Source organism: Taudactylus pleione, unplaced genomic scaffold (assembly GCF_031769625.1).
Source record: "Taudactylus pleione unplaced genomic scaffold, aTauple2 ptg000169l, whole genome shotgun sequence".
NCBI lineage: Eukaryota > Metazoa > Chordata > Amphibia > Anura > Myobatrachidae > Taudactylus > Taudactylus pleione.
The window spans coordinates 913328-938926 of NW_028284571.1; the positions used below are offsets into that span (position 1 = coordinate 913328).

At 43.1% G+C, this 25599-nt stretch overlaps 1 protein-coding gene across 8 annotated transcripts in view; it reads left to right on the top strand.

The window, feature by feature from the left end:
* FRYL (FRY like transcription coactivator) overlaps nt 1-25599 on the top strand; it is a 310032-nt gene that overhangs the window by 210996 nt on the left and 73437 nt on the right. For all 8 annotated transcript variants that reach the window (XM_088475243.1, XM_088475244.1, XM_088475241.1 and 5 more), the window contains 12 exons: nt 4591-4699; nt 10958-11044; nt 12299-12470; nt 14466-14598; nt 15367-15474; nt 16262-16499; nt 18994-19179; nt 19492-19578; nt 19749-20017; nt 20207-20402; nt 23122-23246; nt 23946-24003. In XM_088475243.1, the coding sequence (XP_088331369.1) occupies nt 4591-4699; nt 10958-11044; nt 12299-12470; nt 14466-14598; nt 15367-15474; nt 16262-16499; nt 18994-19179; nt 19492-19578; nt 19749-20017; nt 20207-20402; nt 23122-23246; nt 23946-24003 (1768 nt within the window). The remainder of the gene's footprint in view (nt 1-4590; nt 4700-10957; nt 11045-12298; nt 12471-14465; nt 14599-15366; nt 15475-16261; nt 16500-18993; nt 19180-19491; nt 19579-19748; nt 20018-20206; nt 20403-23121; nt 23247-23945; nt 24004-25599) is intronic.

Here is a 25599-nt window from a genome sequence, read left to right on the forward strand (position 1 = left end):
TCTTAGCTTTGGAGTGTAATAGGCTCTATGAAGCAGTTTGTAGTGCATTTCAGCAAATGGTAAGGACACTTCTAGTTTGTTGAGTCAAACACAAGAGCTAATAATAGTCTGTAAATCTAAAGACGTCTTGCCACCTAGCCACGCCACCTTTCATGGTAGTCAAATCCATTTGTCTTGTGGTATGAAGATAAATAAAATAGTTGGGGAGGGGTCCTACTAGTCAGTAATGTAGGGCACTATCTAGTGGGCAAGCTTTATCAGATGGTGACATTTATAGAACTACGTATTTGCAATAAGGTAGTTCATGTGGCAGTGCCTTTCTGTAAGGTGGGAGATAGTGAGAACTGAGGAAAAGGCACAATCTAATAATTGGTAAATGGAAAGTAACCCCTGGAGATGCCAAGAGTGCACCACACCGCTAGTAGCACTCTCTTGAAATTCCGCATTGGAATTGATAGGTATAAACAGTAAAGGAGGGGGTAGAGAGACAATGTCGTCTCCTGATGATTCGCGCATGACATGTTGTGGAAATTGCAGATTAGATAAAAGATTTAAACTCATTCTTGCATACAATTTTTTCCTTGAGGTGCTTAAAATCCTTAATAGCCATAGTACACTTTTGCAGAACTTTAATAGCCATGGGTGAGGGGGGGAAGCAATTATACAATTAATATACAGTGCAATAAGAATCCAGAGAAATGGTGCAGGCCAGAAAGAAGGGAAGGCAGAGAGTGTCACTGTATTGCTAACACAAGGAGTGCAGCCCAATTTCCGACAGTGGGGAAACAAGCAAAGCTTTTCTAGATGCAGCAAAGCCTTTCAGGCTTTTCGGAGTCCCTTCTGGGAGAAAGACCAATACGGCCACCGTGCATACACATTATACTGTACAGCCACCTGTTGCTGCCAGCAACAGAGCGGAGGACACCACCGGACTCTGCCAGAGAGGGGAGTTAGGGTAAATATCAGCAGCATTTTCCTTAGTATCACTGAGATACAAAATGAAGTATGCCGCCAGTAATAAGTATTGTTGATAAATGGAGCCTACAGTCTCAATGGTTTATTTACTTAGTGGTGGCTTGCATTTCTTGGCGTGTTTAAGGCAGAAATGTAAAAGGGTATGTTTATAATAGCAGAACATGCTGTGTTTCGCCTAGAATTGTCCTATTACATTTCCAGCTAAACGCGCTGAGAAGCCGCGGCTTTTACAATCTGACGTTCTCTGTCTGTCCGCCATCTCCTGGGCACTAGTTCATTGACTGCTACAGTTTTTATTTCTGGCGATTATTGCCATTCTTGTCTAAATCCGTTCAGTTGTTATAATTTTTTTTAAATGAAATGTTTGCTAAAGTATTATATAAACAACAAAGATATTAATATTAACTGTAAGGGGTCAACTCCGTTATCCAGGAGCGAGGTGAAATATTACTGCATCGGTGTGGAATTGTCAGTAACGGCACCTCATCTCCCCTCATCTCGCCCTGGATTTGCAGATTTTGTACTCAGCCCTATGGGGCTGCTAGCAAAATCCAAGAGTCAGTGGCTGCCGTAAGTGCAGCATTGTGGTGATTGAATTGACCCCTGAATTGCATTTGTCATAGAAAAAGTAAACAAGAAAGAAGTGAGAGACCGGTCACTTTTAAATTTGAATTGCAGAGGAGATGTACTGAAAGCCATTGCAAACCAGGTACATAATATAAAGAGTTTCAGTCACGTGACATCCACACCTACTGTATATGTTAAGTGTGGTTCCCCTATTCCCACCTAATTACCATGGTCTGTTGTGCTGCTCAGTGACCCAGGCCACTTACTAACTGTGCTGCATGCTTGCTGAAGCCTCTGATACAGACCTTGTCCCCCAGCAAGGACAAGAACTCGGAAGTCTGGCCCTGCGCTCTCATTGCATATACATCCCCCCTTCCCTCAGAGCTCTGGCCAGCCTTGCAGTACAGGATCCCCACTTTGTGCTTCCTGCAGAGCTGGAGTCATTATTGTCCATCAGTACATACAACGATACCTGTGCATGGCTGCTTGCCCACAGCCAGGAATTTTAAGAAAATGTCCCCTTTTAAACATGTTTATCCACCTCACAAATAGTCATGTCCTCAAAAGAAATCCTTTCCCAGCTCAGCTCATCCCCATCTGATTAGTAATCCCTTCCTACAGCAAGTTACCTCACAAAAACTTTCTACATCTCTCCATTACATCATGTCTTGTGCATGCATTCCCTAACCTAAACGTCAGCTAACATGTTCTACATACATGTCCCCCTCCAAGCTGCATATAACGCACCCCCTTCACACAAGCTAGCCCCTGACACTCCTTTTATATCATTCTCCTCTTCATGTGTCATATTGTTTATCGCCACTGACTGTCATTGTTTACCACCCTCCATCCATCTAACAGCTCCCTGCCTCAACTTCTCATACTGCTCACTCTGGGCCTGATTCAGAGCCGCTTGCTCTGAATCAGGGCCGGCCTTTTTCTTTTTTTGGAGCGGCCTCTCGGCCGCTCGCATAGCTGTGGGTGACAGCTATGCGACCATCGCGACCATCTGGCTTGCGACGAGACCTTTGTGGTAGGGTCTCGTTCATCGCAAGCCCCAGAGAGCTTTCGGCTCTAACAGAGCCGGAAGCTCTCCACTGACATCACTTGTGATGTCAGGTGGGCCGCCCCCAGACGGCAGGAGTTCTCATGGGAACGCCTCAGTTTGGGCAGCCAGCCCGCCCACCAAAGGGGGCGAGCTGTCACTCAACATCGACAGCTCGCCCCCTTTGGTGCGAGACCCGGAGCGACGGATTGCCCGTCGCTAGCCAGGTCTCGCGCATGTGCTCGACGGAGCCGGCTCCATCGTGCGCATGCGCTGTGGGCCACCATCGACCCGGTTGCGAGCGCTCAGCGCTTGCGACCGGGTCTGAATCAGGCCCTCTGTGCACATGTGTTATCAGCAGCTCCATATTTCCCTCTCTCACCTGCTCTGTATAACATGCTTCATACCAATCACACCACTGCTGCCATTTCTGCCTCGCGGATCAATGTACAACTACTTTGTCCTTCTGGGACATCAAAACATGGGATGCTGAGACTGAGATGTGATAGAGAGACAACTATAGTCTGACTTATCTTACAAAAATAAGTAACTGGACCAGTGAGGCAAGCAAGTTTGGTTCTGGTACGAGGGACAATACATGCCGCCAAACAATTGTTTGTTCATTTATATTTTAGTGACAGTTTGCTATGTAAAGAACCCTAAGGGAGTGTCCAGAACTATTTCTAGGATAAGATGTAATTGAACCTATACTTTAATATGGAATTTTCTCACCATTTCACCTCAAGTAACGGTGAGAAGGCCACATACGAAATATAGCTCCAATGCTAAAATGTACAGTATAGAGCTTTAAGCAGCAGGAGATTCTTTATGACTTAAGACCATCTGCGCCCTTTTTTTTTTTTTTTTTGGGAGGGGGTGATACAGGTTCCCTTTGGGCTACTTGAGGACTTTGGGACTAGATAAGTAGTTTTTTAAAATGTTTTATAGATCATCTATGAGTTTTATTAACACATTTGCTGAATAGAATGAGTGAGGCTCATTCTCTGGATAGACTTACAGAGGATGGGCCCCTACGTCAGAAAATGGCCTCGGCACAAGGGTGAGAAAACCCTACAGCAGTGAAGGGGTTAAAGTGTTTTTTTTTTTTTTTTTTTTGTAAATTATCTTTGTACAAGAGGTCTCAGCTTGCCCCTATGACAAAACAAGCTGGCCCTTGTGGTTCTCCAAGTGTCAGTTCATTCCGGCAGTCATATTTGGCAGCCCAAATGGTTTAAAACTATTTTTAACATTTTGTTACCCCCATATCCACTGTATGTGGAAGAGCCTAGATGGCATTGGCAGTATGGCTGGGGTATACTCAGGAAGTGTGCCAGGTGGCCTGAAACTGACTAGAATCATTGTTAGTGGACCCCAATACTGCGGGTTCCCCCTGTATGGTTTCACCAGCCCGGGCACACAAAGCACAATGCTGGTTATCCTGAAATTGTGTGACCCCCACATTTGTTTTTTTCCCTCTATTTTGGGGATGACCAGCACCAGGCTGAAAGCACCACTGCTGGTTAAAAAGTAGGGAGTATTTATTTTTTTAACCTGCATAATTAGGCGGACAGTAACCATCTACATCTGTGACATCAGGAAATTGTTCAGTTGGAGTGAAAGTTGTTTATTTGGCTTATCTGATGAGAAAGTTGGATAATGTATAGAGAAGTTTTTTTGCCCCTCTTCATTCATACATACGGTACTTATCTCTCCTGAGCCTTGGCCATCTTTGGTGGACCAACCATAGTCAGGTCTCTATCTGCGACTTGTCACATCCTTTATTGCGTATGAATGAAAAATAAGTAGTGTGTTTAGATCTGCAGAAGTTATAGTTACCAATTTTCTCCCCCCTATTCCTCTGCCTTTGGTGTCTTTCTAATGGCTCATGTCCTGCCAAAAATAATTTGGTAAACATCTTATTTTCTTGCCATATTTTGTCATTCTCTCATTCCCATTGTGATGATAAAGCTTAATACATTTCACTTTTTCTTCCTTTTTTACAGCCGCCTTATGAGCATTGTATCCGCACTTTTCCCCAAAGGCTCCCGTAGTGTAGTGCCCCGTGACACACCTCTTAATATATTTGTGAAGATCATTCAGTTCATTGCTCAGGTGAGTTGACTTAAATATGATTAATTCAAACTTGTGTGAGTCATAACTGTGTAATGTAATATATTGTAATACGTTCCTCTACGTAACATGTCAATCACCAAATGCAGCACACGCTGAGCAACAAATAAATTATGCACTGTATATAGTGGCCTGGGGCCAGAGTGGAGAAATCATGTGTTATAAGCAATACCAGCCAAATAGTTACTTTCATTAATACAGCTGACACCCCACTGAAACTAATATCTGTGAGTGCTGATCTCCGTATGTCCTGTTTTGAGCTCAGGTCAAAGTACAAGTTTACTTACAGCGACAGTGACAAGTGCACAGCTCTGACAAGGAAATTGTTAGTTTGCTGGAATATATGCTCTGCACATGTATTTTGTTCTAGGGAATAGGATTCTCACCTAGTAACAGCTGGTGCGTAGGTGAGCAAGCATCCAGACTGCCGCTGGAGAAGGTAAAGTGAAAAAGTTACTTACCTTCTCCTTAGCCCTGGGAGCACAAGGCTGGTGTGAATCGTGCATACACGAATCGGGTGCACAGCCGCGCGTATCAAAAACCGCGGATAGACGCGCCTTATGTGCACAACCGCGCACGTGTGCTCCCGATTACCTGCGTGCTGATTGTTACAGAAGCTTACAGATGACAATCCTAAGAAGAACATGAGGAGGAGAGGTTTAACACCAAGAACTGTATTAGCATACCAAAGGACTAGAGACTAATGGATGTAGAGTGAACAGGTTTTACTGGTAGTATTCATAAACTCAATTCAACAAGGCAATGGAAACAACTGGTAAGGGGAAACAAAAAATAAGGGTGTCTTGCAACCAGAAAAATGGATTGTAACCTTTAGGCAAAACTGCGACAACGGAAGAATAAAAAGGCTGGAGTCATTTTTGTTGTTTAGGTGATTGCACTTGCTGTTTCTTCTGGCCTCCTTGGCACACCTGTAACCAAAGGAGAAAACTGGTATTAGCAATAATTTAAATGAACCAACAGACCCCTATAGGGTGGATGCTGTTGCTAGGCGGCAATCCTATTCCCCAGAACAAAGTAAGTTTGCAGGTCATGCAAACTACTATTTGTTTGTTGGGAGGCTTGCCACCTAGCAACAGCTGAAGGGTAGACTACCACACTCCCGGAGGTTTCTCTGAGAAACACGATCATTTGGAGATCGGTAGGTCTCCAATAATCCTTAACAAAGGTACAAGTGGACGCAGGGGCGTTTCTAGAGAGGAGGGAGCCCATGTGCAGTCTCTGACACGGGCCCCCTCCACTCCGCCGGCGGCAGGCAGCGCACTGAGCTGTGCGCGGCCAGTGCCGGAGTTATAGACTCTGGGCACTAGAGTCTATAGTGTATGCACAGGTCACCTGGAAAATGGCCGCCGCGGCCATTTTCCCTGTACTGCACATGCGCAAACGACGGGAAAATGGCCTCCGTGGCCATTTTCCAGTCGTTTTACAGCGCCGGCCCCCTCGCCATTGTGGAGAGGTAAGTAATATTATGGGTGCAGGGTGTGCGGTGTGGGGGTCCCCCTGGACCCAGGGGCCCGTGTTCCCTGCACCCATTATAGATATGCCCCTGAGTGGACGACCAACAAGCGGCCTGCATGATGGATTTTAATGACAACCCTTTGCCTGCTGCCGAAGTGATGGCAGCACCACGGAGGAAATTACTTAGTGGCAATACCGTAATCTCACATCACCAAAACTATCCATCCTCTGTTTGTGGTATGTCTGGCAGGGTGAAAAGGCTTACGACAAGTAATGAAAAGTTGGGAACAATCGCCTCGGAAGCTGTGATAGTGAGAATCCACTAGGGAAACGGTGGCATCTGACTAGTCTCTAACCAGACCAAACTCTACTAAGTGCCTATGAATACAACTGGTTTTGTGTGTATTCCCTGAGTACAATGTGGAAACCGACTGGGGTCTGCGTCATCCAGAGGTCTGAGATGTGTATCAAGGAAAGTTAGGCTCCTCTTGCTGTGAAAGCCAAGGCCCTTAGGGATGCCAGTTTCATGGGAAAACAAGAAATATCAGAGATAGAAGACATACTGTAGTGGCCAAAAAAACAAGAAAGGGTTCAGTGTCCCAGGTGGTAGAGTAGCGTGGACATGATGGCCTAGATAATAAAATGCCTTTAGTCAAACAAAGATTTTTCTCAGAAACAATGGGAATCAGGAGTGTAAGAGCAGAGCCATATGAGTGTATGGTGGCAGATGTCAACCCTGCTTCATACCTGCTAGCGAGAAAATCTATTGCTGGGTGACAGCAGAGGATGGGTGTGAGGTAGGGTGGGGTGGGTGGTTTGCCAGGAAATAAATTCCTTCATGAATGGATATTTACATCTCGTTCTGGGCCTTAGTGATTTACTTATTAAATCAGTGGAAGTAGCCGGGAGACTTGAGTCTTAACAACCAAGCAATATTGCCATCCATATACATTGTGGTCACACCTGAAGCAGATCTTTGGTCCTCTGGTAGTAATCTTTGGACAGTCCTAGGGGAAGTTTGGGCCCTTTGTGCAGGTGATTGACTAGGGGAAACCAAATCCTGGAGGGCCAGACAGGGAATACTAGAATAATTTAGGGTACCCTGTCTGCTTTGATCTTGTGAAGAACCCTCAACAGCAAGGCAAAGGGGGCAAGGCATACAGGAGGACAAGATCTGTCCAACAACACATCCGTGTGGAAGACTGCTTGGGAGCAGATTTTCTAAACAAAGGTTGTAACCTGACTGTTGGATGGGGTTGCAAACAAGTTAAACTGTGCTGACCAAAGGTTGTCACAATGGGCCTGATTCATTACCAATCACAACTGCAATTGCACACTCGGCCGATTGTTGTGTTCTGCGCATGCGTATGCATCGCAGTGCGGGAAGACTCCACTGCGATTGCAGTGACTACGCAGTCCCATCGCAAAGTGATTGACCGGAAGTCCGTTTGGGGATACTGAGGGGGGGTGGTCGTCGAAACCCAGGTGTGCCAGAGCGTTTGAACGCTGTTACAGTGACGTGCATAAATCAGCCATTGGGCTTTCACTGCGTGCGATGGGTTAGCAATTCCTGAGTAAGATCAGGCCTTGTGCAAGTGTGCGTGAGGCTCCAGTTGTACTCGATGTTACCAATGGTTTCACAGACTTGCAAAGTATTACGGATATAAAGTGGGCAGCATTATGTTTAGCTGCAACGGCATTGCGATCACAATCATTAGCATATTTTCGCAGTGAGACTGCATGCATAATCACAGTTGCGATCCGTAATGAATCAGGCAAAATGTTGTAAAAGATTCCTGACAGGGAAACTGTATAAACTGAAGCGTGTCCTGGAGAGGGAATCTGCAAGCTTGTTTAGTTCTCCGGATACGTACATAGCAACCAGCAAAATAGATTTTTATACTGCCCGACACCAGATGTCTATTACCTCTTGGCAAAGCAGTAGGGATCATGTGCCACCCATTTTGTTGTATGTATAACATCAGTTCTGTCCAGATTGATTCTGAATTGGAATGTCTCGTAGCTGAGGAGGCACAAGAGTAAATAGGGCTAAGTTGGTTGCCCTCAGTTCTAAGAGGTTGATATGGGCTTCTGATTCCTGGGCAGACCACTTGCCTCTTTCTGCTTTGTCCTGTGTGAGCACTCCCCAGTCTGTGAGGAAAGCATCTGAGGTGATGTTCGGTGGGGGATCTAGGAGGAGGTAGGGGAATGACTATCCAGTTTATCTCCTGGCATACAATAGGGGTGAGCAGTATCTTGTCTGACCAGATGAGACCTCTCCTGGGGAGATATCCCAGAAGGTTCTTAGAGTGAGAGTAGCATGGAGAAACCCTGAATCTAAAGCTCTCATTTTCCCAATGATCTAGACAAGATCCCTCATGTCTTTAGAGAGTCCAGGAGACAACATCTTAATGTCTGCTCACTTCTCTGATGGTACTGCTATAGAGAGAGAATGGGAATCTAGTAAGAATCCTAGAAAGGTTATACACTTGCAAGGGATCAGTACTGATTTGACATAATTTATTGTGCATCCTAGACTAGTGATTAGTTTATTGCGTTCTGAATGGACTACAAGGAGTTTGTCCAAGTAAATTATGAAACTGATCTGTTTCTGCTGGAAGTGTGTAACTACAGCTTTCATAAGTCGGGTGAATGGCCGTATAGTTTGGGTGGACCTGAATTGCATGGGAAGGCATCCTTGAGGTCTGTCTTTATGCAATAGTCATTTTGGGTAAGAAGGAAACGGACCTTTTGCCAGACCTCCCATTCTGAATGTGCAATGTTTTATATATTGATTCAGGGACTTGACATTCAAACCATGATGATTGATCCAGCCCGTCTTAGAAGCATCTGACAATTTATATTTTGCCCAGAGATAATGTTAGGGTTAAAACGTTGAGTAGAGGGTTGACGTTTCCTGAGAAGGGAAACCTCTGGTGAGGAAATCTCAATAGTTTCAAGTATAAACCTCTTTTTATAACATTCAGCAGCCACCTGTATTTCATGAGATACGCCAAGGTGAGAAGTCAGAAAGTACTTGGACTTACCAAAGCTCTGTCTATCCTGGAGGAGTTGGGGATGGCAGACACAGCATCTCTAGCAACTCGTGTTCTGGAGAAGCCTACTTTTTGCCATCGGGAGCGCCTTGCTGGTCTCTGGTCAAACTGCTGGCTCCACAGATCAGCCGAACTAGTGAAAGGGCCACTTAGAGGACTGGTGACCCCAGAGGTCCGCAAAGGACTTGCAGGCTTTATAACGAACCTTAACTTCGTCAGTAATATATGGGCCAAATAGGTCAGAGTTTTACGAACATCCACTGCTCTAGGAGCTAAATCAGGTAGACCTGCTCTAGCCAGCCAACTGGGCCTTCAAGTGTTCAATATGAAATTTAATGTATTTTCATTAAGGTGGCTGGCTACATAAAGCTTTTCGGAGGGCCGTCTTAGAGTCTAAACAACCGCTAGAAGCTCCATCTTTCTCTGCTTTGTCCGGTAAGAATAGCAGAGGGCAGTCAGTGTCTAAAAATGTAAATTGAATCTTTCGAAGTAATTTGTCAATACTGTTACTCTGAGCTTTATCTTCATTGAGTGCTGGGTCAATTTCGGGGTAAAAAGAGCGGGCATATCTAATATCCTGGAATGATTTTGAAGAACTGTTACATCCTCTTTTATGATGGAGATTCTAAAGTGAACTGAACAATACTGTATATACGGGAGCGTTTTCCCACAGTCCACAGAGGGGTAACTGCCATCCTCTTCCTGGTGAGTAGGGGGCTGCGATCGTTGCTTACTCAACCCCTTAGGAGAACGTGGTTGTACATGGTGCAGGTTAGTGGCTGGAGACCCATGCTTACCTGCATGTTTCCTCTTGGAGGAACTTTTTCTCATAACCTTGTGGGGAAAAGGAGAAATAGAGTGAACCTCATGAGGCACTCTTTCTGCCTCGGAACTGTTCCTGCTGTTATCTGACATGACAGGGTTAATTAATTTTATTTTAAAAAGTATCTCCACTGATGAGGAAGAGTAACTGGACAGCATATTGTTGGGTCACAGGTAAAGTGTATGTGGCAGATACACAGAGGCTGTATCCTCCATCTTCAGCGAAAAAAAATCTGCCAGGGTGGGTACGCAGGTAATTGCGCACACACATGACCAGCGCTGCTGTGTACATAAGGGGCACCTAACCGCGCCTATGATGTGCATGGCCTGCTCCCCCGGCTGTGGAAAAGGTTAGCGATGTTTTTTTCACTTTACCTTCTCCAGCGGCAGTCTGGAGGCTTGCTCACCCACACACCAGCTGCTAGGTAGCAAATATCAACCGAGTCTGTATCTATATACATATATAGCTATGATGCAGCAGGCCAAGTTCCATTGTGCTTCGTATACAGACTCGGCCGCACACAGATATAAAAGTGTTGCAAATCGCATTAATCAGCGCAGTCTCCTGGTGCATCCTAGTTGTGTTGCAAAAGACGCCCGGCGCCAGTAGAGTAGCATGGGATCTGAAACACCGAGAGGGGCTGTTTGGCGCAACTGCAGCAATGATGTGTATGGGCACATCTGTAAGATTCTACGGAAATCGTGTGTACTTTTTGTTTTCCTATATCATTTTCACTTCCTGGCTTTCAGTAACCAATACACCTAATGATGTGAGTATTTCGATATGCTTTACTATTTTGTTATCTAGTGATAATTGTTATTTGTGTTACTTACAGCTCTTGTTCCTCAATTGCTGCTAAAATTATTTTTTTTCTTTTTTTATTAGGAACGTTTAGATTTTGCAATGAAAGAAATAATATTTGATCTTCTGAGTGTTGGAAAGTCTTCGAAAACATTTACTATCAACCCAGAGGTAAAACAATGACTTTATTTCTAGCTGAATAGACCGCTTGTCTGTGATACGTGGAAAAAACCTATTTGTTGAAATAAAACAGACGTGTCCGCATACATATATCCTCTGTGCGCTACAAGTCGCGTTATACATAACACGCGAGCACCGTGCGACTTGGTAGCGCCGAAAGTCTTTGTATTTTAAGGGAAAAAGTTGCACAAACAGATACAGCCACAGTCGCGCACACTATATAGGCATGCCGCTTATCATTTTAATCCGCATAAGCTGCTTGTGCGTCCTATATGCAACACTTTGCAAATAAGACGCATTGTAAGTAGCACGAAAAGTTGCTTGGTGCTGCAGAGTCTCGTCTCCGTATGGTGTGACTAGAAGGGCTTTAAGGCTTGATGTATATGGACACATCTGCACATGTTGAGCATACAAAACGCATCTTTATCTCCAATTGTTTTGTTTGCCTGATAACCCCACAACATACTGACCTACTTCTGATTTATCTCTCCGGTAGAAGCCCAGAGATGAGATATAGGTGGGCGGTGATGGCGGACAGGGCCAGACTATCCGTGACATTAAGTCCCGTCCCCTAGCGGTAAAATGCTGCAAATCATATCAACACATCTAAATAGGGGGCCCGATTCTCATAGAATTGTGTAATTCTCTACTCGCTGACCGTCAATCCCTAGGAAACTTCTCCCAATTCTGCCCACTTTACTAGGATGTGGGTGGGATAAGGGAGAAGTGCCTACTATTTTGGGGATGCGGGGGTTACTCAAAAAATCAGGAGCCTCTTGCCGGTTCTGGGAGAGTAGGCATGTATGCCCCACACACATGGTAATGTGCTTACCAGGTGCTCAGAGTTTTGAAACCGCCTGTTCAGATGTAATTATGATTGGATTTGGCTGAATCTATTATTAACGGCCCAGCTGCCCGAGGAATTCAGGCTAATTTCGGCATGTATGAGTAATGTATAGGAAAGGTCTCTCCTGCTCGCACTGCAGAGTGGGAATCACCATGATGTTACGTGCTATGTAATAGCACATTGTGATTACCTGAGTTGTACTGGAATCTTTATAGAATAGCAGGAAATAAATTATCTGTCTGTCTTGGATGATGTTGGAGTGGATGCATTTTTGGGACTCTGTATAATGATAGCACTATTAGAAATAAAAGCTGCAGTCATTACAGAGATGAGCTTTTCAGTACTGTATATTCAGGGCTTCATCACAGCACTTACTCCCTTTGCTGTATGTCTTCCAGAGGATGAATATAGGTCTCAGAGTCTTCCTTGTTATAGCCGACAGCTTGCAGCAGAAAGATGGGGAGCCCCCTATGCCAACAACTGGCGTCGTTCTTCCCTCAGGGAACACCCTACGTGTAAAGAAAATCTTCCTGAATAAAACCCTCACAGACGAAGAAGCAAAAGTCATAGGTTTGTTTACAGAGTCTCTTATTGAGTTAAACAGTAAATTAAATCCTAGATCGCTGCCGTGTCTGCTGCTTCATACCTATTTTACATGCATCAAAAAAAAAATCTGGTTAGTTTGATACTATTTTTGCACATACGGAGTTATGGCTTTTATTCTGTCACATTATTGTTTGTTCACTTAGCTTATACGCCTTCTGTCCAGTACACTGCACTCCGCTTCCCATGATGCATCCTGCTAGTGCCACAACCTCATTTTAGTTTATTTTTGTCTTGTCTTTGTTTATATGTCATTTTATTAAAGTGGATTAAAATGTTACAGATAAAACATTGTTTTGCTAAAGCCCACCATTACAGTAGGCCCTTTTATTATGCAGGTTGAGTCTCCCATATCCAAAATGCTTGGGACCAGGGGTATTTTGGATATCGGAATATTCCGTATTTTGGAATAATTGCATACCATATTGGAATGCCTTAGGAATAGGGCCCAAATCTAAACACAGAATGCATTTATGTATTATATACTCCTTATACACACAGCCTGCAGGTAAGTTTAGACAATATTTTTAATAATTTTGTGGCTCAAACAAAGTTTGTGTACATACATGAAATTCATTTATATTTCATATACACATTATACACACAGCCTGAAGGTAATTTTATATCATATTTGTAATATTTTTGTGCCTTAAACAAAGTTTGTGTACATTGAACCATCAAAAAGCAAAAAAATGTCACTATCTAAAAAGAAAAGATGTCACTATCTAAGTCATGCTAAAAATATTCCGTATTTCGGAATATTTGGATATGGGAGACTCAACCTGTAGTAATAAAAAGATGAAGTCCTAAAGGAGTTTCTTTGATAGTCTAATGGTGCATACACACGATCAGATTTTCCTTCAGATTTGTACAATAACGATTTTAAAAATCGTTCATATCTGAAAGAAAATCTGACGTGTCCCTGCAACGATGAACGATACGCGTTCCTGTTTGTCAGATAACGATATCTGACATCTGATGTGTTTGCAGTCAGATTTGGTCGATTTTCATTCATTTTAATACTGTCAAAAATCGTTCGTAGTTAATGAAATCGTTGGTAAAATCGTACAAGTCGTTCGTCCCACAGATCTGACCGTGTGTATGCACCATCAAGGCACACATCCACTAGACTATTAAATTGAGCGATTGAACAATAACTATATTGTTATCGTTCGAAAATCGTAGGTAGTTTAGACATCTATCATCGTACAAATATGTTGTACAACCTGACGATATCGTCAGGTTCAACATGTTTGCAGATGATTGATGTGCCTTCACTGAATGACTGTTCGTTCAGTGAAGGCACATCACAGACAGACAAACGACTGCACGATTACAATATCGTAATCGTGCAGTCTTTTGCCTGTCGTCTAATGGATGTGTGCCTTAAGAATACAAGGCTCTGATCCCCAGATCTCCCTGGTCAGAAAACTAAGAATTAGAAATCTGAGTGGAAATGTAAACCAAAAATATTTTGACATGTGCCTCTCTCTTTTAAAAACTGGATACAGCCTACATTTGGATTACAGGTTAAATTTGTTTGTGATTTGCTAAGAATTATGAGGGCTTACATGATCTAATGGCTAATGTGCGGTGGCTAGCGGATTATTAGAAGTATAGCGTCACAAAAACATTTATATATGTTGTAATAGCAGGTGAATTGATTCCAATGTATATTGGAAAGTGCAGAGTACTTATAACATTTATAATTTAATCAATACATGCTGCTTTATTTCTATAAACGTTAGTCCATATCATTCGTTGATTACCTCTCTAATTAACAGCAATTTATGCAAAATCAGGATTTGTAACACATTTTACTACCAAATAGTCCGAGCAAAGCATATTCATTAGTGGCAGATTATGTCATAACAACGTTTGCTCCCAGTGTGAGTACTAGATTAGTCTCCTTTCTATAGTGATACTATGTATGCACCATGATGTTTTGACCTTTCTCTGCAGGGATGTCTGTTTACTATCCACAAGTACGCAAGGCATTGGACAGTATACTAAGGCATCTTGACAAAGAAGTTGGCAGGCCAATGTGCATGACAAGCGTGCAGATGTCTAATAAAGAGCCTGAGGATATGATCACGTATGTATAAGAGGATGATGTGTCTATTTGCACTAGGAGTATTTTTATTGCAGAAGTGAGCTACATGTTTGATGTACTTAAATCCAGTGATCAATAATGATCCCAGCAGCTTATGTTTTCTAGCAATTACCGTACAGCATAAAGCTGCTCAGTGCTGGTAATTAGCTTGAAAGCATTTGTATTACGGAGTAGAGGATTAAGGTGCATCACTCTGTGGTGTAGGCTGTCTGACCTCACATATCTGGTATCTGTTATTTAAATTGGATGTAAGGAGTGGTTTTAGACATTCAATGCGGTTCCCACATCTCTTGAAGTGTTCTAATCTCCTTCTTTGTTAAAGTAACTGTCACAAAGCTGAAAATAGAATGTAACATTTGGAATGTTTTTTTGCAATCTGTTTGTGCAGGATGTCTCTATTGTCCTGTCTCATTGCGATGGGTGTTTGCATCTGGCCATGTGGACCGGCGAGAGTTGAGTGCTTGGTTTGCATAATGGAAACAAGACCATAGAGACATGCAAACCTTACACTAGCTAACCTTGTTTTATCATCAGTGTCCTATACTAACTGCATTATTAATAATTACGGTTCTCTATAGCCTGATCCTGGATAATAGGGCGGTTAGAGCCAGAGATATCACCTGCTACAGACATAATTGGACTACACACACACAGATTGCTTATCAGCAAAACTCAGAGCAGCACTCCATAAATTCTGCCTGTTTTTATTTTTTGTTTCTCTAAGCTACTTATTTACTTTATTTTTAATAGGGGTGAAAGAAAACCCAAGATCGACCTGTTCAGAACATGTATTGCTGCTATCCCAAGGCTTATTCCTGACGGTATGAGCAGAGCGGACCTCATTGAATTGCTAGCAAGGTAACTTGAGTGCTGCGGCTTTCCCATACACCATACAACGCATCTTGCCAGAAACTATATATGTATATATGTAATGTATGTTATACATATACACAGAAATAGCTATTGCTGGAACTTATGGCTCATCATTAGAAGATCTTACTAACAATTATCTCATATTATGCCAGGTCACCTCGGTGTATCTGCTTTTCCGCCCCATCCCTCCCTGCTGTATATATTTACTCCTTCCCGACGCAATGCAGTCCTCTGTTTAAGGTCTACACCACCGTTCGCTGCGTGGGCGCGTATTATGTCACTACATAGAAATATGCAGAGGATGGACAAAGCCCATGTATTTCACAGAGCATTTATAGGAATAGCGAACATAAATGTTTCTTAAAAATAATTGATTTTCTCCCTATTGACCATTGTTATAGGGATGATTTTAGTGTAGATCAGAATGCAGGTAATGTATTGTACACCAAATAAATGAAAGCAGAATAATGTAATCTTGCTATTCCAGCAATGTAGTGACTTACAGAGATATAAATGTAATGTAATAGGAAACCAGGCAGTATGGCATATGCACAGCTGGGGGGGGGGGTCTTTTGTGCTGTCTGTGTACAGTACTAGAGTGGTGCTAGTCTGAGACAGCAGAATGCACACAAACACAGGAAACATTGATATTCTCAGTGTATAGCTAGAGCTTCAAACACTTTAACCAGCTGTCTGCTCGGTCCCCCTGTGCTGAGATAAACAATGCTCCATGTAGCCCGCTGTGTTAAATATCTGCTCTTTTTCTTGCTAGGCTCACAATTCATATGGATGAAGAGTTGCGTGGGCTGGCTTTCAATACATTACAGGCTCTAATGCTCGATTTCCCCGACTGGCGGGAGGATGTTCTTTCAGGATTCGTCTACTTTATTGTGCGGGAGGTGACTGATGTACACCCGACACTTTTAGACAATGCGGTGAAGATGCTGGTACAGCTAATAAATCAGTGGAAGCAGGCAGTACAGATGCACAATAAAAACACAGAGGCGCAGGTATTACAGCCACATCACGGCACAGACGCATCTTGTTACAGAAATGAATTAGCAAGATTGTTACTGTAATATTGTATGTATGGCTTCATTTTATAACTGTAACCCACCAATCCACGTCTGTTCCTGTATTTTCCAACCTCCTACATGGGCGCTGGTATCATTCCTGGCATGGAAGGTGGGATGAAGGAAGATCAGAGGATGAAACATAAATAAAGTTGTTGCAAGTAGCTGATTGGCTAACCAGCTCATTGGTTCCTGCTGAGTCTGGTCATTTGCCTTATCCTCGTGTCGTCGTCGTCATCATCATGATCTAGATCATCATCATGATCTAGAGCAGCTTTAGGTAACCAGTGGCACTCCAACTGCTGTGATACTACTCATCCCAGCATTCCTTTCCACAGTTTTAGCATGCCTTAACATCAAAACTATGACAGGGCATGCTGTAATGTGTAGTTCTACAGCAGCTGGAGTTGGCCTACCCCTGCTATAGAGCCTATTGATGCCTGGATGTTTAAAAACATTTCAGATGTTTATAAAGGGGAACATTCTAAGCAAATGCTCTATGTTTATCCATATACTATATGTCGGCAGATGATAGTGTTCTTCAGTCTCTTTCAGTGTACGAGTGTTAGGAAATTATAAGAGCACTTGCCAAAATTTCCATTCTTTTTTAGCTGTTGTAGATGCTGCTGGTTACTCTTCACCAAAGGCCACGCTAATTAGTAACAACATTGTGTAGTCCATTTTAGGAAGCTTTTCGAAGCCTTATATAGAATCATTTTCAGTAGTTTATACTTTTTTGCCTAATTCTGTCCATTATTTGTTTTGAAAATCACATGTGAGTTTATCAGTCTATTTTACTTTTGTCCTGTGAATTAGTCTTTGGCCATCAACCATCGACAGTTATCAAAGTCGATGGCCATTGGATCTGCCATCGATGGCAGGTTAGGACCTGATGGTCACCCCCCCCCCTCCACACACACACACACACATGGCACAGAGCTTAGCCCCACCCCAGATTCTGATTGGCCCGCGGGGCCATCCTGCCAGCCAGCAAACCATCAAAGGTTCACTCTAGATGGTTTTGTGCCATACATACTATTCATCGATGAATTGCTAACCGATAGCCATCCCTACATAGCCCTGCCTCCTGACTGCCTGTTATCTCTTCCCCCTGACAGTCCTGCCCCCTGACTGACTACCGGTCAGCTCTGCCCCCTGACTGACTGACTGCCGGTCAGCCCTACCCCCTGACTGCCGGTCAGCCCTGCCCCCTGACTGACTGCCGGTCAGCCCTGACTGACTGACGGTCATCCCTGCCCCCTGATTGAGCCTTGCTGAAGTTTCAAAGGCAGCATTAGGTAGATAAACAGAGAAAGTGCAACAACATTTTCACTACACCTGGCATAGAATAGAGACCAACATCATGGCCATACAGCGGGTTGGGTATGATATGTCGACACGAAAATGTTGACATGGTCATAATGCCGATGTTGTCCATGTCAACATTCAACATGTAGACAGTGATGAAATGTCAATATGTTAGAATGTCGGCATATCGTCCCTGGCGGCCCAGTGGTGAGTTACCTGCTCCAGCGGCGTCTTCCGGTTACCGGCAGGCATGTGACTGTGACTTCTGGGCCAGATCTCCCAACTTTCTATCATTCGGGTGAGTATTTCACCCCATATCCCTAACCCTAAAGTGGTTAAACACTATGCGATGTATAGTCTGCATGCCCGATCCGTTGTTTACTCCAGTCGTTCATCACATTGTCCCATCTGTTGTTCTGCACAGTAGATGGGACGACGTAGTGCTATTACATGCAGCATGTAATAATACATTGTGCTTTCTTACACCAGATTGCGCAATGTACCGTTGCAACGCATTGTCGCTGGCTCGCACCGGTCGTATGGTGTGTACCCAACTTAACCCTCCCTCTGTTGCCTAACCCTAGCTCTCCTGAAGAGTAATTCTAACGTCTACATTCTGGCAATGACGACGTTTCACCTCGACATTCTGACATTTTAACACTGTCGACATGAAAACATTGTCATTGTTGGCCTTTGACAACATCCCCCATACAGACAATTTCAGCAGCGGCTGCCCATGTAATATATAACGCTGTCTAATTTCTCTCCTCTCTATGCCACGTTAGGTGAAATACATTTGCATTGCTCTCTGGTTCTCTATCTAACATTTAGTGCAAAGCTCTGCTCCATGTGTTACACGTGGGAGAGCGTGCTACAGGCTCAGTATTGCCGTGTACAGCCCCTTCCTGCATGCTTCCTACACTTACAGGGAGGACAAGGAGGTTTTTAATGACACTCCTAAAACATTAAACAGCCCCTTACCCCTAAAGTAAGTGACACCTTGTTTTGTGTTAGTACAAAGTTAGGTATGACTGTAAGGTAAGCGCTTCTTACATTGCTGCCTCTGTATGTATAAGAATACCCAACGTACATCTTTGTGTCTGGGTTTGTTTCCTGTTTGCAGCGGGGCATGCACAATGGCGCAGCACACACTCTCCCTCTGGAAAGAAGCCCAGTCTCCAGTGTGTTTCACGTAGTGGAAGGGTTTGCACTGGTCATTCTGTGCAACAACCGACCTGCCACCCGGAGACTAGCTGTCAACGTCCTCCGAGAGATACGAGCTCTGTTTACAGTTCTAGAGGTGTCTAAGGTAAGGGGAGAGATTTATGGCCTTCGTATACTAACCAGGGTGATCCTTCATGTGTTCATCAGTCCCATTCTGTATAATCTGTTGTGTAATTCATGTGCTGAGGCTTCACAGAAAGACTACAAACTTATTGGTTTCTGCTAATGGAGAATATGCAGTCCCTGTAATACTGCTGTAAGTAAGAAATTGTGTTTGTATTATACTTGTACAGTACATTGCAAGGAAGACTATGAGATGCTGGTGGTGGCGGGGAAGATTTGCACATCGCTGAACAGTATTAGGTCTGTAATCCAGTTTCCCTGTCCTGTCTCTTAGGGTGATGAAGAATTGGCTATTGATGTTATGGACCGACTTAGTCCTTCTATTCTGGAAAGCTTCATACATCTGACAGGAGCAGATCAGGTAAGATTGTTGACAGTTGCCTATAAAAATGGCATGTTATCCATATAATGGATTTTTGTTTAACATAGTTACTAAGTGACAAGAGCCTTCTAGCCCATGTATCCTCAATACAGATGTTCTTAGTGTTACAATATGGCACTGGTCTGACTTTTTTTTTTTGCTGCCTCTAGACCACATTGCTGTACTGTCCAAGCTCCATAGATCTACAGACACTTGCGGAATGGAGCTCGTCCCCAATCAGCCATCAGTTTGACGTTGTCAGCCCATCACACATCTGGATCTTTGCACATGTGACACAGGGTCAGGATCCATGGATAATCAGCCTCTCCAGCTTCATGAAACAGGAAAACCTGCCCAAGTATTGCCCCACAGCTGTCAGCTATGCCTGGATGTTCTCTTACGCCCGCCTGCAGCTTCTGTCACCACAAGTTGATATTAAGTGAGTTTTGCATTAGACATGGGTAACTTTCATAAATGCTCCCTGTGGCAGGTGCATTACAGAAATGCTAAATTTCCCCAGCTATATATGTGCTTTAACAATTTGGATGTTTTACAGTTACCAGTGCTTACCGATCTGTGTAGTTATCCATGGCTTTTAACTGTGTGTGGTGTTTGGTTTTTGTTACAGCAGTCCCATTAATGCAAAGAAAGTAACTGCGGTCACAGGCAGCGATTCTTACATCGGGCTCTGGAGAAACTACTTAATCCTTTGCTGCAGTGCAGCAACGTCCACTTCTTCTTCAGCATCCGCTGGTTCCGTGCGATGTTCCCCCCCTGAGACGCTGGCGTCTACCCCAGACAGTGGATATAGCATTGATTCAAAAGTAAGTCACTCATAGTGACTGGCGTAATACAGCTGGACAACTTCATAGAGTTCCACCCGCACTTTACTTATGCTCGAAATGCCATTTTCTCATATGTCTCAGCTGGTTGTGTGTGTAACTAGCCGAGAGGCAGGCTTACCAAGAAAAGTAAAGGGGATGGGTACGGAATTATAGCAGAAGAAAAGATGCCCATTTACGGCATACTGAATGCAGGGCTACAGATTTATTATAGGTAGACCTATCAAAGTAACTGTATTTATTGATACAGATGTTATGCATGAATACCGTTTTAATTCCCTTGCATCAGCTAAATACAAACTACGAACATATGCACAAAACCTATGTTGGCCTATTGTGTGCAAATCGAACAAAAATATATTTATTGCTATACGATTCCTGCTTACTGGTTTTCTGTAATTCTGTTACACTTTATGAAGCACGTGACAACGCACGTAACCAATATAGCATGATCATAATACTTTCTATTACGCACTATACAGACATAGAACACTAAATCTTCAAACTATGACTTGGGCAGCAGACATGATGATGATAGTTTTATTTTTTGTTTTTTTTAATCAAGTATGTTGTTTTATTGGTTTTCAAGCATGAGAAGCTGTCACAATACAATAGAAATGGGGTACAAGCAAATGCTACAGATAATAAAATGGACAAGCCAAAAAAAAACATGCAAAACAAAAGAAATTACATAGACCTAAAAGACCACACATCGCCAGGACTTCCTAGTTCCCCCCGAAGATACAGAATGTAACAAAGTGTATGAAAATGATGTGCGAGGGGTGTTAATAGGAGGAGGAAGGAATCAGATTAAGTAGGTCTATTTCGGCTAACCCGTCTGACACCAAAACGGGAATGGTCCAGCAGTCGATCATTATCCATTTCTGTCACACACTATACAGACCGGGCACTAAACCTTCACACTCTGACCTGTCCAATGGATATGATCAGAATAGAATTTTATTATACTCTGCAGACATAGAATACACATCCCCAACACAACCTGACAGTGGACAGGAGCAGAATATTTTTTTATTTCTATGTGCAGATAAAGGACAGTATTTTCCCCACCATAATCTGACCACCGGACTATACAATTGTATTATTATTATAGAAAGACTGCTTATACACTATATAGACAAAAGTTATAGGACGCCCGCGCGCAAATGAAATGGTGAGCTCCTGCATGAAATGAGAAGTGTAGAGATGTTTTCGATAACTCTGTGCTTCCTACATTGTGGCAGTTGTATGGAAACAACAAATGTTTTTTTATCAGGATAACTATGACGTCTGTCATGTTTCCAGGGTGACGCTGGATTGGTATACAAAGCAATCCAGTAACCCAGCTACTAGTCCAGATCTTAACCCCAGTGAGAACCTCTGGGACTAATTGGAGCGACTGGTGCGTTCTAGACCGACTCAACCTTCTTCAGTGTCACAGTTGGTCACTGTACTAAAGGCAGAATGGCAAAACATAACGCCTGCTGTTATCCAGGAACTTGTGGACAGTTTGCCAACAAAGGTGTCTGCAGTAATCACTGCACGTGGTGGACCTACAAAGTACTGACATCAATAAAATCTTGTTGATCTATTTGCTGTCAGTGTCCAATCACTTTTCTTTACATAGCATACTAGTATATCTTTAGTACAGTTATGTCAAATCAAATCTTAAAAATCCAAGAAAACTACCAAAACTTAAAAATCTGAGATAATTGACAACTATCGTTTGGTATCTATATTTGTGTCTTCTTGTCAATGGCAGATTTTACCAAGAACCTGCAGGGCTGCAACACCCCCCTTCCCCAGTATAATCCACCACAGCCCCCCAGTATCCTAATCCGTGCACTGGCGGCAGCAAGCTTCACATCGGAAGTGCTCTCTGCGAGTTACACTCTGGACTGTCAGTCCCTGTGGGAGGCGTCCAGACTGCCGTTAGCAGAAAGCACTTCAATGGGAAGCCACTTCTCTGTTGAGTACACCAGCACTACCTGGCTTCTAGGAGCTGCAGCCAATGCAGTCCCTTGAAACCAGGTTTCTGCGCACATAAGCGTTTTTTCCTACCTAACCTGTTAGACAATTTGCGCATGCGCAGTGGATGCACCCAACTTGAATGCCAAAAAATTAATTGCAGCAGGGCAGCCCCCCTCTTTCCATAAGGTAGGAGCAGCCACTGCTTCTTGTGTCCATTCACATTATGTATTAAAGGGTATGTCTACTCACAAATGAGTTTAGTCTGCAGTATGAGCAGTGACACCCACAGTTCTGTAAGTACTCAACCAACTGGTGATTTATTGGGTCCTCTCCCGGTTTTGACACCAGGAACAAGAGGAGGTGAAAGCAGCTGTGTTCAGTCAGTGCCTAGTTTAAAATCTCCCCCATTGTTGATAAAGTACTGCACCTGCTGGGGGAAAATCCTCCAAAAGAGGAGTCCACTTGCCTAGGACCCCCGTCATTTTGCTGGTTCAACGGTGTGAGGGGGGATGACTAACAATGTGATTGGTTGTGGACAGATTCAAGCATTTTTAACCTTATACAAAATGTGGTCTTCTAGTGGTTGGCCGACGTGTTGGCCTTTGAATTTAATCCCAAGCAGCAGTTAGTAAATTTGGGATTTATTTTTAATAGAAATACACAAAACTGTAGCAGAGCCTTAGTGTGCTTTCAGGATAAAGTGATCTGTAAAGCTGGTTTTATTTTCCAGATTATTGGCAATCCGTCCCCCTCATCCCTGTTTAAGCACATAGTACCGATGATGCGTTCTGAGAGCATGGAAATCACAGAGTCTCTTGTTCTGGGTCTTGGCAGGACCAATCCCGGAGCTTTTAGGTAAATTGGGGGTTTCCCTGAATAACTTGTGACATTATAAATAACTTGTGAATAAATATATTCCCAAACAGCTTTTTGTTTATAGAATTTCTATTATATGTGGTATAATGTAATCATTACTTTTATGATATTGCATGCAACCGGCATATCTGTGCAGTGTAGCAGAATTTATTTTTTTTGTTAATTTTCTTCATTAATGTTAAGCTGGGTACACACTGAACATATATATCTGCAGATCATGGTCGCTCATACACACTGAACAGCTATCATCTGTCTCTGGCCGTGAATCCCGCTGGCGTGTCTCGCCCCCTCCCCGCGGCCTCTGCTGTATGTGTCGTAATCACTGCCCGATGGACAGATATAACTGCCATCGGCTGTGCAGCAGAGCCGACGCGATATGTCTGTGAACGACATATCGCTGGTACACACTGGCCGATGGGTACCCGATATATTGGCCGATCAATTGATTGGCCAATATATCTGTCAGTGTGTACCCAGCTTAAGTCACAGTGTAAAACATCGTTTATTTACTGTATGACTGAGGTGCAGATTGCCAAACAGCCATGCTACATGGGAGTCCTTTCACATTGTATAATTATAATCCATGCTGGTGTATTTTGTACATTCGGTAATTATGTTTGTCTGAGCAGCTGTTCTAACTACAGGTGTCTAATTCTGTTATCTGTTATTTGCATCCAGGGAATTAATAGAGGAGTTGCACCCCATAATTAAGGAAGCACTTGATAGAAGGCCAGAGGTAATTATAATACATGTCATTGTTGTATTGTCTTACATGCTCAGCTTGCAGCTCCGTTTACAAACTGAATACTGAACATTAAGTACAATAAAACTGTAGTCTTTTATACACAGTAACATCCATTTCCCAATGTAAAATACTGAAAATGGAACAAGCATTATAAATACTAATGACAAAAAGTGGCTATTTTCGAAACCTACTAAATAGGAGAAGTGAAGGTGTTACCCATACCAGCCAATCGGATCCTGGCTATTATTTATATTGCATATACTAGATAAATGATAGCTACAGTCTGATTGTTATCGGCAATACCTTCATTTGTCGTCTTCAGAAGGTGTAATAAATCTCCCCCAAAGTGTGTAACTGGACAAATAAAAAGCACGATTTCTTAAGATACACACTAACCCTGTAGTCTTTAAGGCAACCTCAAAATGCCTTATTCTCAATAAAGGGGATAGAATGTGCTAACATATACGTAACATGTGTAAGTCAATAGAAACAGCTTTTAGTGTACCTCTAAGTGCAGGATGACTTTTAGAAAGAGCAATTTCGAAAATTTGTACTATAGCAGGGTGGACAGACATCAGGTTATTTATCACCCCTATGAGACTGGGCTCTTCTGATTCAGTAATTTGCTTGCAATTGTGGCTGTACACTGAGGTGCTGCAGGGACAGTGGCTCTCTGACAGGGCAATACATCTCTCTAACTGGTTTATCACAACAAAGGCAGCACAAAAGCAGCCTGATATAGAGTATCCCCTTCAGCTAGACAAGTCTAATATAGCAGCACTACATACAGTATGTGAACTTCTCCCTCAACTGTTCAAATGACTGATGGAGGTGATTCCATGTGTATACTAATGTCTATCCAAGGTATAAACACTTATCCAAGGTTACATTTACCCCAAATAGGTGAATCAGGGTTTACCCTTATGCCACCTGTGGATTTAAATATTGCTTTAAAAATCCTTGACTGAGAAGTGGAGGTATCCACCTGAAAATCATGGTGCCCCATACTGTCTGCAAGGGAAAGTGGCAATATCCAGTAAGAAACTGTACAAAGTTCCCCAAGAAGGCCTAGACCACCAGATACACCCAGAAATTTGGACAGGCAAATATGATGGAAGATACAGTAATTCAGGCTGAAGACCATGTTAAGTAGGTTCACCCTGCCAATCATGGTCACATTTTTTCCACATATGCAGTTTAGTTTTAAGATGAATCTGTGACTGGCTATTTGCTGAAGCATGTCACCAGCATATAGCAGTGATCCTATCAGTACCCTCCCCAACCACAAGGCCACGTATTTCAGGATGCACCGTGATCAAACACACAAAGGTCTTGTCTTGATGGATTGGGTAGAGTTGCAGCCATGTCAAGTACCACTGCTAAATCTCTTTATAACCTCAGAGAAAATACCTATTCTACAGAGTCACAGGCAATGGCCATATAAAAAAAAAAACGCAATCAATTCTCACGGGGACTGGGGTCTCGGCAATTAAGTAAAAAGACAGATTAATAGAGTTTGATCAGCCCGGCATAAAACTGGTCTGGCTTGGGTAAACTATTTGGGTTATTACCTACTTCAGTCGAGTG